The following is an 11,887-nucleotide window of genomic DNA, read 5'->3' on the forward strand; positions in this document are numbered from 1 at the left end:
AAAGCTGCCAAATTCCATCCTTAGCATGATAGAGAAATGCAGTTATATTGTCCCAATTTGTGAAACACAGGGGATATATATTTTGGGTTTCTGCTTAACTAAACATGGGTTGCTCTTGTCTCTATAAATCTCACCAAGTATTTTGCATTTCTTTAACTAGAGGTGCAGGCAGCAAAATAGCCTTCTTATTTGAAAGAATAAGATTTTTCATGACTGAGAGTGAGTGGACGGCCATATAAATGTTCTTAAATAAACAACTTCAGCGGAATTATTGATTAAACCTATATGGTAATTGGTATGGTAGCCTTAATTCAACATGCCAACAAATTTCTTGTTTACTACACCCTCTGATTTCTCTAATTGTGTATTTTCTCTTTGGTTCCAGAAATCAGTGGGAGTTGACTCAGACCAACAATGCACTGCTATTTGAAGAATCAAATCATTAAAGGCTGTAAGCGGCTGAAAAGATATTGCTATTCCTGCCATTACTGCCTTATGTTTGTCTCTCTACCATCTAGACTTCCATTACATATGGTTTGACCAGGAAACAGTCTACAGAATAATGTTGCTAATGAAAAATACAAGATTTTAAATTATTCTCAACAGACAAAGCTTTTCTGTCCTGTTTAGTGGAAGAAAATGGAAGAGAGCAGTTGACTTGCCTTGGCACTTATAAACTGCATGACGGGATCCAGTGTTGCTTCTATCATATTCAGTGTGAACTAAGAATGCTCATCTGTTCATCCTTTTGTGTGGTCTGTGGACTTGCAGATTTGGGTGTGAAGTGGATCTAAAGGAAGATCCTTCCTCCTTAGGGAGAACCAGAAACACTTGCTCTGTGAGCAGCCCTAATGGAAGTGCAACCATTGATTTGTGAATGAGGAAATTCACTATCAATCAAAACAAAAGCAAAGATGGCTTAGCTTCCTTTTCTTCAAAGTATCTATTTGTATTGTAGACTATTTTTGTGACCCCAGTCCAACAGATATTTTTAATTAGCTGTTCAGTATTTTAAAATGGAGTTTTTTTAAAAATAAGGTGGCATTTTAGAAATATGATTGGGTAACTGATTTCTAAACTATATTTGAGAAATAGACTATTTTTTTTACCCCAACATTATTGCTCTTCAGCAGTGTGACACTGCAAGGCCACAAGCTGCAGAAGCAGAAATTAAACAAGGGCTCCAAATGGCTTTCATTACAGTCTTCCACACTATTTTTCTCATAATCTCTAAAATCTGTAAATGTTTTCTCTCAATATTATACTAGATAATGTAGTGTTAATTGGAAATTAACCACTGTAGTCAGCTTTGAGGGGTAGAGAAGTGTAATCAGTGGCTTATTTTTTCTTTTATATTGCTACATTTCTATTTCAGGGAAAGAGGAACTAGGTTAATTAAATTGTAGATGATTGAGTGCCTCTGTTGTGTGGAACAAGAGATGCTTTAAGAAAATTTAAAAAAAAAAGCCTGTAAAAGAGTACAATAAAGTTTTTCCAATCTATTCTAAACAGGATGCCATGACAATTCTATTTTATTGCAAGGGCGGAAAATTCCACAAATCAGATTAAAAAACATGGAAGACCATACAGTGCAACATCTTAGTTTTAATTAAAATTCACCACTGGACCAAGTGAGAAAAAATGCTGCATAATTTTGTGGGAAAATTTTTGTAACTTTGAATTGGCTGACTGAGTTGATCTAACAGCTATTCTCATTCCAAAGACTGAACAATTTATAAAGAATGCCTAGCTTAAGGTGTTTCATTTATAATCAAAAGAAGAAGAGTAACTTCCAGTGATCTGAAGAGGGTTCATAGTTCATTTTATTTGTTCAGAGGTTCTGCTGAACATTATTTATCTATAATAGCTAGTGCACAGAGACTTTAGCAGAGTGAGAGTTCTTCTCTTTGGGCTAGGAAGTGTAGCATTTAGCTTGGAAAACACTTGAAGCCATAAAGTGACATTACTGTGGGGACTCTTCAGTCAAGTGACATGAGAGGCTATCCTCAAATAGTGTTTTCTTGCTCTAGAATAAATGCACAATAATTTATTCTTTAGCAGTTTTCAGTTTTACAGAATGCTTTGCAATTGTTCTTATTTGTAAGTATAAGCCCCCTAGAGTTGCCTTGGTGAGATAGGCAGCATAGAAGACTAATAATAAATAAAATTCATAAGCATTTGCTGACTGAAGAAATCAATTCAATAGTGTTTACTTTGGATTGGGAAATTCCAGATTGCCAGTTGGCATTTCAGCTGATGATTTATTTATGTTGGCCTAATTTACTTTGTAGGATTGTTATGAGGGTAAAATTTAAGTGTGCTATGCAGGGTGCTGTGAGAGCAGCTGCATTAACCGCAGCCGGGCCGGGCCAGTGCTCTAGACTTGCAACTTGCTCTCGTTGCCTCCATGGCCTGTTCGCTGCTCCCGCAGCACCTTGCGCAGCACACTTAAATTTAGCACACTTCACAATGGGGGAGACAGCATCCCCTCCTCCTCCTGGAACCCATTATGACGCAGAGCATTGGCTGCAGCTGGGCCAGGCCAGTGTCTCGGGTTGGAGAGAAAGTCGCACGTCTCCACGAACAACCGAGGTGTGCGCAGCACCAAGAAACGCCGGAAGAAGCACCTGTGAGATGAGAGGCAAGTACAGGGGCGCTTCCCTCCCACTCTGGAATATGGAGCGAGTCTCCATTCCCACCTCGCCCTTACCTTCTCAGGCCACGCAAGGAATGACTTGGAAGGTGAGGGGTGGGCCAGCCAGCTGACAGGGAGCTACAGCAGGGGGACAAAAGAGCTTCATTTATCTGGGAACCTGAAATAACTCTCTATTTAAATCATATGGTAAAAAGCACTCAAGAAGAAAGAACATCAGCAAAACAAACAAACAAACCCAACCCTCACTTGTTTTTGAAAATGTTTCAAGAGGGAACAGACACATGAAAGGGAGAAAGAGAGAGAAAGGGGGGGGGAAGAGAAATGAGAAAATGAGAGAGAGGAAAAAGAGAAACAAATGAGAGAGAGAGAGGGGGAGAGAGAGAGGGTGAGGGACACAAATGAGAGCGGGAGGGAGAGAATGAGAGGGAAAAGTGGGAAATGAGAGAAACGGAGAGAAAGAAAAGAAAGAGTGAGTGAGGGAGGGAGGGAGGGAGGGAGAGGAAAAAGCGAAAAACAAGAGGGAGAGAGAGAGTCCCATTTCCCACAGAAAACACCTGGAGCCAGAAAACCTGGGTAGGCGTGGCTGTGGGGATGTCATGTGACTGGGTAGGAGTGAAATTGAGTTGGCCATGCCCACCCAGATTTTGTGGCTCCCAGTGTTGTGTTTTCTGTGGGAAACCGGTCCAAATGGCTCTTTGAGTGTTTAAGGTTGCAGACCCCTGGTATAAAGGATACAAATGAAATAAAAGAAATAATGAGATTTTGCCTTTGAGATTTGCCGATTGCTGTCTTCAGAGCTTGTCTTCTAGTTGTTGACAAGTTGGCAAGTGTTACCTATTAATTTTTTAATAGAAAATTTTATTGATTTTAATTCCATTATTTCTATTCTGTTAGTTTTCCTTAGTGTAATTGTAAATAGACATTCTTAATGGAGTTAGCATTGGGCTTACTCATTTATTGACATAAGAAATAATTGTTCAGGGCTGTCTCCTTCCCTACTTTATATTTCCTTGTTTTCAAAGTTTTCCAGTTGCCAATTTTTCTGAGCAGTTACTATTGCATGACAATATTATGCCAAATGAACCCATCTGTTTTAATGTAATGAATGTAATAAATGCTTATTTTCCAAGCAAGCAAGCAATTTGCTTGGGTTCATAAGATTACTGGCTTGGTAGTAGATAATACTGACCAAAAGTGACTTTTATAGTAATATTCTTTATGATTCCTTTTAACTTTTATATGGAAAGGAAGAAAACATTTGAAAATAAAACACTGGAATGTAGAGTCCCAAGTGAACAGTGATATGATTCTAAGTTATAGATTGAGTAACATTGTGTTATTGCCAATTACTGTATATTTCATAGTTGAATTTGTCTCAATTTTTTTCTTCCGATAACTTGTATATTAATTGTACCACAGAAAGTGATTATTTACTCTTGACTTTTTATTACTTCCTAAACATTAACAGTCCTAGGTGGGTTTACTGAGAATAGTTACAGTGAAAACAACCAGACATTACTTTCATAATTTTGATAGAACAATTCTGAAAGAATGCTGAGTTAGTTTACACTAAGCCAAACACGCCAATCAAAACACATTGGGACTTAACTTGGATGTGTGAACTCAGCAATGAGTTGAACATATTGGACTTGGAGCTTTAGAAATATTAATGGGCATCCATCGGGGGATACATATGATGACATGTTCATGATGTGATCATGCAAATGCTGTAACTTATCTTCTTGCAATAAATGTGACACAAATATGTAATTGTATAATTTTAATGCCATTGTAGTAGTTTGGGTACCACTGAATTTTAATGTCCTGCCAGATATATGCACTTGGTTGGCACATTAGCTTCAATGTAGTGCAGTGTTTTTCAAGAGTTTTCTTTTGGCTACCTAGATATAAAGTATACTTCAATATAAGACATGATAAGGGTTTTTCCAATAGTGTTGTTTCCCACGGAGGTGGGTGAGGGAGGGCTGAAATGGCTAAGAAGCTTGTAGGAAGAAACTGACTGAAGAGAAACAGGAAGAATTACTAGCAGACAAGCTGTCTTGGACTGCTGGAGAGAAGCTTGTTCCAGGAGGATTCAAGGCCACCTTGAATCAGTATAGGAATTGCTATTCAAAGAGGGTGATGATGCAGTGTGGAATCTGGTTGTTTTGTATGGATAGATAGATATTCAGGAGAAGTGGAATAAAAGGCACAAGAAACAGGATCCAGGTTTTGCTAACCATGAGATTGTGAGCTAATATAACAAGCCTCTGATAAACTCTCTGGGGAATGTAATATCCTTAGTTTAAAGAAGGCTCACTAATATTTTAGTAGAAGCAGTATTATTGCTAGCAGAGAAATTATTAACTTCCAATTGAAGAGCAATTGGTTCATAAAATAAGTATTACCCAATACATAAAGTAAGTATTTGAAGGCAGATGCCAGGAAAGAAGGAAAAAGAAAATTATTGTATTTTCATCCTTGTTATGCTAAAAATGTAAAAAAAATCAGAAAGTTTCACAAGAAGAGTACTTTGTGTTATATTTTATATGATCAATCCTGCCATTCCTGTATGAAATGGCTGCATGCTTGATATAAATCCTTCCAATTACATATGCATTTAGGATTGCCAGAGAAAATTCCAGGGGTAGATTAAAAACAACTATCAACTCAAAATGTGTTATTTGACGTATAGTTTTTGTTAATAGCTATATCTGGGAATGGAATTTTTGCTCAGATCCCCAGTGTCCACTGCAGTAATTAACATTGTTACATTTTTTTTAAAAAAAGAATGACAATTCAAGTGTTGTAATTGATGTTTTAGTTTATTTTTGACTTGAGTTTACAGAGCTGTGCAGTCACAAAAACTCTGAGGAAAATGATTATTTAAAAAATAAAACAATTTAAAATAATTCATATGTTGTCAGTTTTTTCAAGTACCAATCACCTCGGCTAAATTAGCACAACATTCTGAACCATAAAGCAGCCAGACACTTTTTAGTCTATTATGCTGTATGAACCAAGGCTAGTACATTGTAAGTTGAATAGTTAAAGGGTTAATTTACATTTTTCCATATGTTAATTTCATTTGCTTAACATGTTCTATAAGGTAATTCATCTGGAATAAATACTAGACACCATAAAGTCCTTATTTCACCTATCAGCGTGCATTAAAAAGTCAACGTGTTTTCATTCCTTATCCTTATCCATCCTGTGAGTACAATTTAAGTTACAACAAAATGAAAATGAACAATCCTCTGGGGAAGCTGACAAGTTTTTCATAGAATTGGGAGATATTGAAAAATCAAAATTATCTACTTGATGTCAGCCATCAGACCTCCAGTGAACATTCCATTTCATGAGGCAACTTATTACAGAGTATATAGGAACTTCCTACCCAATACCTAATCTGAATTTTCTTTCCTGTAATTTCAACCCATTGATTCTGGTTCTGCCCTCTGGGACAAGTTCACTCCCTCCTCTATGCAACAGCTTCTCCCCTCAGTTTTTTTTCTGCAGACTAAGTATACTGATTTCCTAATGGTTCCTCACAGGACTTGGTTACTAGAAAGAAATTTAGAATGTAGGAAGATCTACTTAGCCAATGTTCAGATAGCTTCCTGGAATGTTCAGTGTTTCAGCTAAAGTCCCTCCAATCCATTATCTTGCCCATATTAACTGGGGCTGATGGGTGTTGTAGTCCCAACTATTTGGTTACTAGGTTAGGGAAGACTGGGTTAAGCTGCTTCTGTGATCATCTTCAAAACTTTTGACATGGCTGAGGTTGACACACTTGCCTTTGAGCATCCCAGCCCAAAATAATTTATAAGGGAGGTATATTTATTTAAAAATTTATAAAGCAGGGGTCCCCAGCCCCCAGTCTGTGGACCGGCACTGGTCTGCAGCATGCCAGAAACCAGTCTGTGCAAACAAATGAAGCCCCATCTGTGGGATGCAGGCAGCATGTGAAACCACGCCCCTTCCGGTCCACGGAAAAACCTCTCTGCACAGAACCGCTCCCTAGTGCCCAAAAGGTTGGGGGCCACTGGTATAAAGCACTTTGCACAAAAGTCACCATAGAAAGCATATGTAATACAATATTAAAGCAAAAACATTAATGTAATTGAGAGGCACATTTAACCAGTACAAAAAATGATTTCAAGTTAAGGTGGCTGGAGAAATAAAACATGTTAAGAATACCATGTTAATGTCAACTGTAGATTCACAGTGCACTGCAGATAAGATGCCATCACAGGAAAGGCCCTCTCTTTTGTGGATGTATGATGTATCTTTTTAGGTTTACTGTGACTTGATAATGCACAAGTAGATAAACATAGGAGAAATCTCTCCTTTAGATGTTTGAAACTTTGACTGGTCTTGCTAGCAAACTGACAGCTGTTATAATTGGCTTCAATGACTGCCAATTCAGATGACAGTCTACAGCCAAATTATGTACAATTGACAGTGTTAGCATATGTCACTCTGGTAGAGAGAGGTAGATAAATACTAATTGTGGGCAACAGCCATCTGAGATGGTATTTTTGACCATGCAGTGCAAGATTCCATTAATCCCTTCTAAGTTCTTTCTGCATTTCCAAAATCTGTTCCAGATAATCTGATCTCCAAAGCATATTTCTATATCTATCAATCTATCGTCTGTCTGTCTGTCTGTCTGTCTGTCTGTCTCTTTGTATAGCTATCCATCTCACACAATTACTCTGGGTGGCATACATATTCATAAATAATATATAAAAACCATTAAAATAATCAATTTAAAAATTAGAATAAAAACAGATAACAGTAAAATTTGGTGACTATGTGGCAAGATATAGGAACAGAAGGAGAATCCATTTCCTTACTAATGTCCATTCCATTTTGGAAGCAGATGCTTTGCATAACCACAATAGCAGCAGTCATTACATTGAAAAATTCACAATTTTTGCCTCTTTTTACAGAAGCAGAAAGTTACTTATTTGTTCTATGGCCTTGGCAGCCCCTTTTTTACAAGGGTTGACAGCTTTATTTTGAAATAAATAACAGAATAAGAGAGTTGGAAGGGACCTTGGAGGTCTTCTAGTTCAATCCCCTGCTCAGACAGGAATATTGGCTTGCTATGCACTTGCCTTGCCTAGACTATTCCAGTTCTCATATATGTTCAGAAAAGAACAGCAGTTAAATGAATTGTGCTATTTTCAGAGAAAAAAAAAACAGGTTCCTGGAAGATGGAAGAAAGCAGTTACCTAAACAAGTAGCCTCTTAAAGGCAAAAGAGGACCAAGCTTCGCTCTTTAGTCTTTAATCTTCAAAAAGAAGAATTTATAAGGTACTTTGGATTTAGCTCAGACATGAGATACTTCTTCCTCACAAGTTTTCACAGTTCCCTTTCATTTATGCCATACTTATGGACAACTATGCCGAGTGCCATGGAGACATTACATGCCCCCTCTTTCAGCAAATTTTGGACAACATTTTCTATCATTTGCCATCAGAATGTCAAGAGAGGAAATCTATAACCTTCACCTGGCATAACTTCACTTGGCTTTTCTACTACATCTCACGATGCTTTAAGATACTGCTCCCTATATCCAGTTTGGAGGAACTGCTCAAAAGTATTTTTCTGCCATTAACTGCTCATTTCAAAATCAAATGGGAACTAAAATAACCAATAGGGAAATCTAAGAGTATTCTGACTGCCCTGTATGGTACAGGCTCGAAAAAGAAGATCAGGAAGATAATATGGTAGACACTGGAAGATGACTGGAGGGCAGATTGGAGGACAGGTGCTGTAATGTCAATTCCGCTTCTTGTTATGTGATGTGGTTTCTACCTCCAGGTACTGTAGCCCAATCAGCATCCCCAGGATGGAGAAACCTGAAAGTTGGAAATTGAGCAAGAACACAGAACAGAAATATTTAAAAATCTCATATCTTAAAAAAAAAAAGGCTAATTGCTGTGGAAAACTCCAGGTTCAGTTTCCAGTATGACTTTAAAGAAATAATTATTGTTCTACCTAAGTAGCCTCACAGGGCTGTTTGAAAGTGAAAATCCTGCTGAAAAACTTAATGGAGGAAGAGTGGAAAAAACATCCTGGAAATAAACACAATTCCAGGAACAGAAAATGATAAGCAGCTCAGTAAGTACTTACTTGCCACCATTAAGGGTGCCAGGACACCAATCGTTGCAGCTGCTGTGCCATAAATAAACGCCTCAGAGAGGAAGTGGCCCAGGGCAATGAAGAAGGTCAAAAGTGTGATGTTATAGAGGCTGTCAGAGAGTTCAAAAAGAAAGGATTATTATGTGGTATAGAGATGACACAAAGAGATCAGAGTCAGGAAGTTGAGAATCTGAAATCAAATGAGTATGCTGTACCTTTGCATCTTTAGTCAGGCATCGGTATCTGCATCTCTTGGAAACTAGAGAGAGTACAGTACCCTCCGTTGCTCAAAGGTTACTTCTACGATGTTCAATTAGTGTTCCTACCATCCATAAGCACCACAGGCGCCAGTCTCTGGACAGATTAATAGGTTCAGCATAGCCTGAACTGAAAACTACTACAAACTTCTAATTGTTTAGAATTGCTTGGGTCAAAGCAGAATAGATTTTTAAAACCTGACATTTTGGCAGATAAAATTGCAGAGTGTTGCTCTATTACATCTTGTTTCTCTTGACTTCTAGGAACAAAGTTTGTGCCTTAATACAGAGTGCCAAACTTATTGCTTTCCTATTGCTGTACCCAACTAAATAATAAAGAAACATACAACACTCTAGATGTACATCCTTTCAGAAAACACTACAAGTGATGGAAAATATAAAAATGTAAGCCATATGTGGTATAGAACTGTCAGTAGAAGAATAATACTAACAGAAGAGGTAGATTATTCCTTATTGGATTAGATACCGGAACTTTAACTTTTTGATTTCAGAGGTCTAACTAGACAGAAACTATGGACTAATATTATTCTTACATAAGTAGGCTACTAAGCATTTCCTTCTTTATGCCTATTTAACTCTTCATAAGTAACAAGCCTTTTGAGACAATAATATTCCCAAAAGGAATAAAAAAGTTGAAAAAAAAGTTCTGGATGATCAACTGCACTATGACTGCAAGGGAAAGGAGTTTATTAAAGAGGGTTGGTAATGAATTGTTCCTTTTACTATTTATTTTTAGTATTCATTTTACTTACGTCTTGTTGCGGATATCAATGGCACAATAGCAGCGGATCACAGAAGACAACAAGGTCCAAATGCCAAAGGTTCGAGCTTGGAGACCATTTACTGAACAGAAAAAATAGTTATTAGAGCAATTTATTTATGTATATGTTTCCAAACAGAACTTAGCAGTATACTTAGCAGCCTACAATATATAATGGCCTTGAAAATTTTTCTAAGGATCAAGGGTTTTCAGTCCTGAAATGGAGCTCAGTAGAGAAATGCCTGATATGGAAAATAAATTACACTGTACCTGAAGCATGTTTATTTATTATTTATTATTTATTAATTTTATTTCTATACCGCCCTTCTCCCGAAGGACTCAGGGCGGTGTACAGCCTAATTAAAAATACAAAGACAAACAAAATTAAAAATTATTAAAATTATTAAATAATAGGCCCAATTTATAAAACCCCAAATTTAAAATCCCATTTAAAATCAATTTAAAATCTTTACATTGATAGCCCAGCCTGGCGGAACAACATGGTTTTGAGGGCACAGCGAAACACACGGAGATCAGCGATTTTACAAATTTCTGGGGGGAGTTCATTCCAAAGGGCAGGGGCTCCCACAGAGAAGGCCCTCCCCCTGGGTGTCGCCAGCCGACATAATTTGGCCGATGGCACCCTGAGGAGACCCTCTCTGTGGGAACGAACTGGCTGGTGGGAGGCTACTGGTGGCAGAAGATGGTCTCGAAGGTATCCAGGACCAATGCCATGGAGCGCTTTAAAGGTTATGTTATAGCCTGACTGCTCTACGTGGGCACTAAACAAACTAAACCGATGCAATAAACTTCAGGATAAAATGAGAATAAACAATATTTAAGGCAAAAAGATATTTCAAAATTGCAGCATTTTAAGATCTGAATAAACATTTCTTTGCAGTACAGGCAAAATACAGATCCCATTTTTAGATTCTAAAAATGACACTTTATAAATCTTACCAAGGCCTGGCTTGCCTGTATACAGTTTCTCAGAAAGGAAGCTGTGGTCTCTGAAGCTTTGCACTGTGTTCCCTATAGCAATTATAGACACCATAACTAGCCAACTACGAAGTACATTCAAGAACCGGCTCATATTAGAAGCAGCAAGACACGATCTGTCATATGAACAAATAAAGAATCAAGAGGTTAAAACACTTCTCCTGCTTTAGACTTTGTAATCATGCTTGCTATGCCACTCTTGTTTTGCAGCAACTCCTCTTAAGTTGTATATAGTTTTGTGAAACAATTAGATGAGGCCATTTTGCTGGCCTGCAAATGACATGAAGGGAGCCTTCCCATATTCCAGATATGAAACTAAAATGGAAAACTATTTTAAAAGTTGCAATAGTATTGTTCAGTGTGATTGAAGCCCAAAGGAAGAAGGAAAATCTGTTGCAAATGTAGCATCTTTCAAACAAATCAAGTTCAGAAAAATGCAAATTCCTGGTAAATCCATAAAACAGGCTTCCTTCCTTCTAGTCTTTCCAGATATAATAAAGCTAAAACTTCTAGAATTTCCAAGCAGCACCTTATTGGCTAGTATTTCTAGGATTCTATTGGATTTAAAAAACACCAGATGGTTAAAAACTAGTTGATCAGGGTTAAATTGAAGCAATAATCTTGCATTAAATTAACTCCCATAATCTTTATATGGCAAAGGCAGTCAGTTGCTCAAAACAAAAAGAATAATTCTTCTATGAACACATTTAACTGTTCTGTCCAAATAACTCAACAAGGACAGGTAGCATGAATCACTGTTCCCTTTCTACTTTCCCTTATATAAAAAATAAAGGGAACACAAGCAGAAGACATCCGAGATCTGAATGAATGAAATAGCCTTATTTGTTCTTTACATATAGTAGTTTATACACTGCTCAAACAACTAAAGGGAACACAAAACTACTGTATGTAACGAACAAAGTATTTAATAAGGCTATTTCATTCATTCAGATCTCGGATGTCTTCTGCTTGTGTTTTTATTTTTTTGAACAGTGTATATAACCACCGCCAGAGCTGAAAGTGTGCGTTCTGCTCCCATCT

At 37.4% G+C, this 11,887-nt stretch overlaps 2 protein-coding genes across 3 annotated transcripts in view; one reads left to right on the forward strand and one right to left on the reverse strand.

Annotated features, from left to right (window-relative positions):
• The window catches only part of FLVCR2 (FLVCR choline and putative heme transporter 2), a 51,490-nt gene extending 49,981 nt beyond the window's left edge, over positions 1-1,509 (forward strand). For both annotated transcript variants that reach the window (XM_070940968.1, XM_070940978.1), the window contains one exon: positions 386-1,509. Coding sequence is in view for 1 of the 2 variants with exons in the window: in XM_070940978.1 (XP_070797079.1) it covers positions 386-430 (45 nt within the window). In the remaining variant the exon portion in view is untranslated. The remainder of the gene's footprint in view (positions 1-385) is intronic.
• Positions 1,510-7,472: 5,963 nt separating this feature from the next.
• Positions 7,473-10,940, reverse strand: ERG28 (ergosterol biosynthesis 28 homolog). Its single transcript, XM_070940985.1, has 4 exons — positions 10,808-10,940; positions 9,840-9,930; positions 8,801-8,919; positions 7,473-8,526 (listed from the first exon to the last, which is right to left on the reverse strand). The coding sequence occupies exons 1-4, from the start codon at positions 10,938-10,940 to the stop codon at positions 8,447-8,449; spliced, it is 423 nt and encodes a 140-aa protein (XP_070797086.1). The 3' UTR covers positions 7,473-8,446.
• Positions 10,941-11,887: the final 947 nt, after the last annotated feature.

Source organism: Pituophis catenifer, unplaced genomic scaffold (assembly GCF_029215685.1).
Source record: "Pituophis catenifer annectens isolate HBS135680 unplaced genomic scaffold, rPitCat1.0.hap2 SCAF_1, whole genome shotgun sequence".
In the NCBI taxonomy this organism is placed as follows: domain Eukaryota; kingdom Metazoa; phylum Chordata; class Lepidosauria; order Squamata; family Colubridae; genus Pituophis; species Pituophis catenifer.

Excerpts from the sequence above, each read along its gene's own strand:
- ERG28 (XM_070940985.1), bottom strand. The coding sequence starts at position 10,940 with ATGAGCCGGTTCTTGAATGTACTTCGTAGTTGGCTAGTTATGGTGTCT. Across the intron at positions 9,931-10,807 it reads TACAGGCAAGCCAGGCCTTG|TAAATGGTCTCCAAGCTCGA; the intron begins GTAAGATTTATA and ends TTTTCTGTTCAG. Across the intron at positions 8,920-9,839 it reads ATTGATATCCGCAACAAGAC|CCTCTATAACATCACACTTT; the intron begins GTAAGTAAAATG and ends ACTCTCTGACAG.